The sequence below is a fragment of the Cibotium barometz genome, chromosome 39 (assembly GCF_041138505.1).
Source record: "Cibotium barometz isolate CiBa-2024 chromosome 39, ASM4113850v1, whole genome shotgun sequence".
In the NCBI taxonomy this organism is placed as follows: Eukaryota; Viridiplantae; Streptophyta; class Polypodiopsida; order Cyatheales; family Cibotiaceae; genus Cibotium; species Cibotium barometz.
In genome coordinates, this window is record NC_141084.1 from 28,283,497 (window position 1) to 28,287,492 (window position 3,996).

Here is a 3,996-nt window from a genome sequence, read left to right on the forward strand (position 1 = left end):
TTTGTTTTAAAACCCCTTACTATTAGCCTATCCATTTTTTAAAGTTGAACTTAAAACTCATCCTTTTTTTTCACTAGTTGCAAAAAAAAAAAAAATCAAACACTGGTCAAGACAGTATAGTGACAAGGAGCCAAATTTCAAAGGTGTGCAACCCACACGGAATATGCGTGGGGATTTTTTTCTTCTTGCAAGGAAATTTGGTAGGGGAATCCCCCACTATTCACAAAGGGCCAATTTTCGTGTTGTATTTGTCTTTCAATCGGTTGCAAATGTCTTTGTGTTTAATGGAAAGACAACAAACGAGATGTGGTTGCCAAACTTAGCATTTGAGCTCATAATTGGTTGCGAGTCATTTAGAAGAGAATTGTTGGTGGGTACCAATCTTTTGGCATTTTTAATGAGAACCTAATTTTGAAATTTGAGTTCTTGCTAAATATCAATTGGCAACTAGTTGATCATTTTCTTAGCATGGAAATTATGCCAAAGAGCCAAAGGTGTGCAACTCATATGCGAATTATGATCATTTTCACAACATTGAAATGTTAAGAATGCTAAAACTTGGGATTAATCATGGTGGTGTACATAATTAACAAGATTAACCAGGGCAGATCATACCACACCAAAACCTTCATGATGAGAGAGAGACAAAGTAGCATACTCACCAGTCAATCTCTATTGCATATTGTCCATACAATGTGGCTTCTAATATAGATAGCCATTGACTAAATCTCTTTACATGTGGCACTCTCTTTTCCACATGAGTTTAGACCACACATACACCATTCACTCTCTTATTTTGCCTCCTTCTAAGAAAATATCCTAATGTGTTCTAAGAAAATATCCTCTTTTCCGCATGAGTTTAGACCACACATACACCATTCACTCTCTTATTTTGTCTCCTTCTAAGAAAATATCCTAATGTGTTCTAAGAAAATATCCTCTTTTCCACATGAGTTTAGACCACACATACACCATTCACTCTCTTATTTTGTCTCCTTCTAAGAAAATATCCTAATGTGTTCATATTACTCCACTTTTCCAAATGACTTTACCAAGTCCACTTTTACTCTCACAATTTTGCATACACCCCTCGTCAGTGTAAACTTGGGTGTATACACAATGTCTCTAACATTTTGACCACTCACCTCTCACCCACAACAATTTGGCATTGTACCAAACTCACCTATCTCAACACTCTCCCTCAATGCTAAATTGGAGTGTGCATGTGTCTACTAGTCTAGACACTAGAGTTCGTTATCAGAACTATTTTCTCCATCAAAGCCACCCAAGTGCCTAGGAAAAGGAACCAACCTACAAGGTGCATGCCCATGCATGCACAACTTAATGCACACCACAATACATCCGTTTCAAGCTCGTCAGGCTCGAGCAGGGTACCCTTATATTTCTGGTTGAGAAAAAATACAACCATTTTATGCCAACGCAAGAGTAGGGAACTTGCAAAATCATGTGGCCAATTTTTTTTATCCACGGCTTATTTTCCTCAAGCCGATATTTGCTCGATGTCTCAGGGTGCTAAGGAAAGATATAAACACATTTCATGAAAATATGCACCGGTAATTGCAAGTAAGCACACATGTTTTAAAATATTGCCATTTTTTCAATATCATTAGCTCTCCTCGACTGACGAAGCTGAGTTTCTTGCAATGTCCATTTCTATGTGAAGAGATTAGTGACAAAGTTCTATGTGAAGAGATTAGTGACAAATTCCATGTCTATCGGAAACGCATGGTGACGTTTTTTAAAACAAAATTTGGCCTTTCATTTGAAAGGTAAATATTTTCCCCCCTTTGAAGGATTCACCTCTCTCGGAAGGGTATGGCCGCCTTCGTGGTGCCACGGTCAAGACGCTATCGAGACACATGCTCATGTGACACTAAGACTCTCAAACTGCTGTATTTGTGGTTGCGGTGCCCGGGTGCAGATAGAGGTGCACCAAGGGCGTGAATGCGTGTAGCATTGATAAGTGCTGGATACCCATGGTAGACAGTTCGGTTCTTCCCATCTGCTTAGTTCCTGCAATCTCGTAATGGAGCGCTTTGATGTGCCGGTTTCAAATCATGAGAGTAACCTTTCCAATCCCCCAGACCATATTATGAGCATGTATGTTCAGCCGGACACGGTGACGGCGCCTGATGACCCCGCCGATCTTATGTGCCGTGTACTGTTGCAGTATGCTGGGCGTAGGGCGGATGCGGAGGAGCTCTTCCGACGCAGTGAGCGTTTTTTTAATGGCGATCAACGCTGGATTCACCGAGCTGCGTTCTCACTACGAAATGCGCAAGAGGGAGCCGCGTCGATCGGTGCCGACACACTCTACAGCTTTGCATAGTAGACATCTCATTGAGCTCTGACCTTGTTCTTTTCTCGTATTCACAACGGTTCCAGGTTTATGATCTGCTCTTTTCTTGTCATTTCGCAGCAATCCAGCCGATGCTCGTTGGGGGCAAGAACTGACGGAATGGCACGCACCGCCAGTATTATTGGCGGTGCAGGCCTGGAGTATGGACGTACCAAATTTAATGGTGCAGCATGGCGAGCTGGGGGATGCCTTGAATCAGCAGGGCGATGGCACGGGTTGGGCAGCAGTGAGGTTAGGCGTGCCGGAGATCAACGGGCTCATGCATGTCGGTACGAGGCTCAACGTCAGATTGGAAGACCCGCGTGAGTACAGTGCACCACTAGAATACCCGGAGGGGAGCGGCAATCTCCGAGCACCGATGAACAGGCCAGACATCATCGACAAGCTGCTTATCAAGTTTGAGGACGCAAAACGCCGAAGGCTAACGGACTCCCTGGGTAGCCTCCAAGAGTTGGCAGGCGTCATTGCACAGGTGACATTTGCCCGGGTTACAGCCGGCAGCAGTGGGTGGGTCTTCAACTTTATGGCCTTCGTATTTGCAATGGCCACCTCTCTTGCGGCGGTTGCGTACCGTCTGCCGCCGCACCCCCCGGCCGAGCGAGCTAGACTCGTCGTCCTCCAGGTGGCTGGAGTATTGCTTGCCGGGTCCGTTGCATGCGTCCTGTTTGCATTCGGCACGAGTCAGTTTGCGGGCACGCGAGAATACAAGGCCAGTACCATCGTCCCGGTGGGCGTTGCCGTAGCTGCATGCACCGTGATGCTCTTGTGTTTCGTCTCACGCCTTCTATCCCTGTATAGCCATGGGTTTTTCTCAGCTGTAAATAACTGTGTCTCAACTGTAAATAACTGTACATAGGGGCGCTATATTCCGGGCCCCACAACCGTAGCTACACAGCCATAAATTTCATATCAAAAACCTCTAACCTATATGTATATACTACATGAATTCAAGAATTCATACAAAACCAAATAATATATAAATGCAAGATTCTTATTTTCGAATTTGTCGTCCTCCATTTCGGAAAGTTTTCAAAAATGTTTTCTCAGTACCGACCTTTTCAAGGAGAGAGTTTTTTTCAAGCATGTGATCTTATGATAATTGCATCGGTATGTGTATCAAAATGTGCATCGATATTTGCGTCAAAATTTACTTACTATATTTCATAAAAATATTAGCGAATAGATTTGATTCAAATGAGAATATAATGCTTTTTAATGATTGTTCATCCTATACAATGTCCATGGCTCCAAAGATGTCAGTTTCTAGTTTCTAATGCAATCTCTCTATCTCCTATATTTTTAAACATGGATTAAAATGAAATTTGTTGCCATCGAGAGAAGGATTTGAGGATGTACTATTGGTGAATTCACCAAATAATGATGAGACCTCTCACAAATTTGTTGCGTCGATAGCAAAGCATCCACTTTTATCTCTTCTGACTGTTGCATTTCGACCATTGAAGACCACTTTGATCCATTAACATCAAGAATGAATATATGTCAAATTGCCTAAAATTCTCTTTTATGATATCTTGTATGGTTCTACAATAATCAAGATTGGAGGTGAGAAGATTTATATCATTAGCATTCGCTCGATTCTCTTGGAAAAAGTTAGC

General features: G+C 42.6%; 1 protein-coding gene across 2 annotated transcripts; it reads left to right on the plus strand.

The window, feature by feature from the left end:
- Positions 1–1,078: 1,078 nt before the first annotated feature.
- LOC147615957 (uncharacterized) lies at positions 1,079–3,380 on the plus strand. Of its 2 annotated transcripts, none has more exons than XM_086778589.1 (3): positions 1,079–1,584; positions 1,791–2,349; positions 2,441–3,380. In XM_086778589.1, exons 2-3 carry the CDS (start codon positions 2,048–2,050, stop codon positions 3,234–3,236), a joined length of 1,098 nt encoding a protein of 365 aa, XP_086634715.1. In that variant the 5' UTR covers positions 1,079–1,584; positions 1,791–2,047; the 3' UTR covers positions 3,237–3,380. The 2 variants fall into 2 exon arrangements, with proteins under 2 accessions (XP_086634715.1, XP_086634716.1); XM_086778590.1 differs by lacking the exon at positions 1,079–1,584 and having other exon boundaries at positions 1,728–2,084; positions 2,192–2,349.
- The last annotated feature ends 616 nt before the right edge of the window (positions 3,381–3,996 follow it).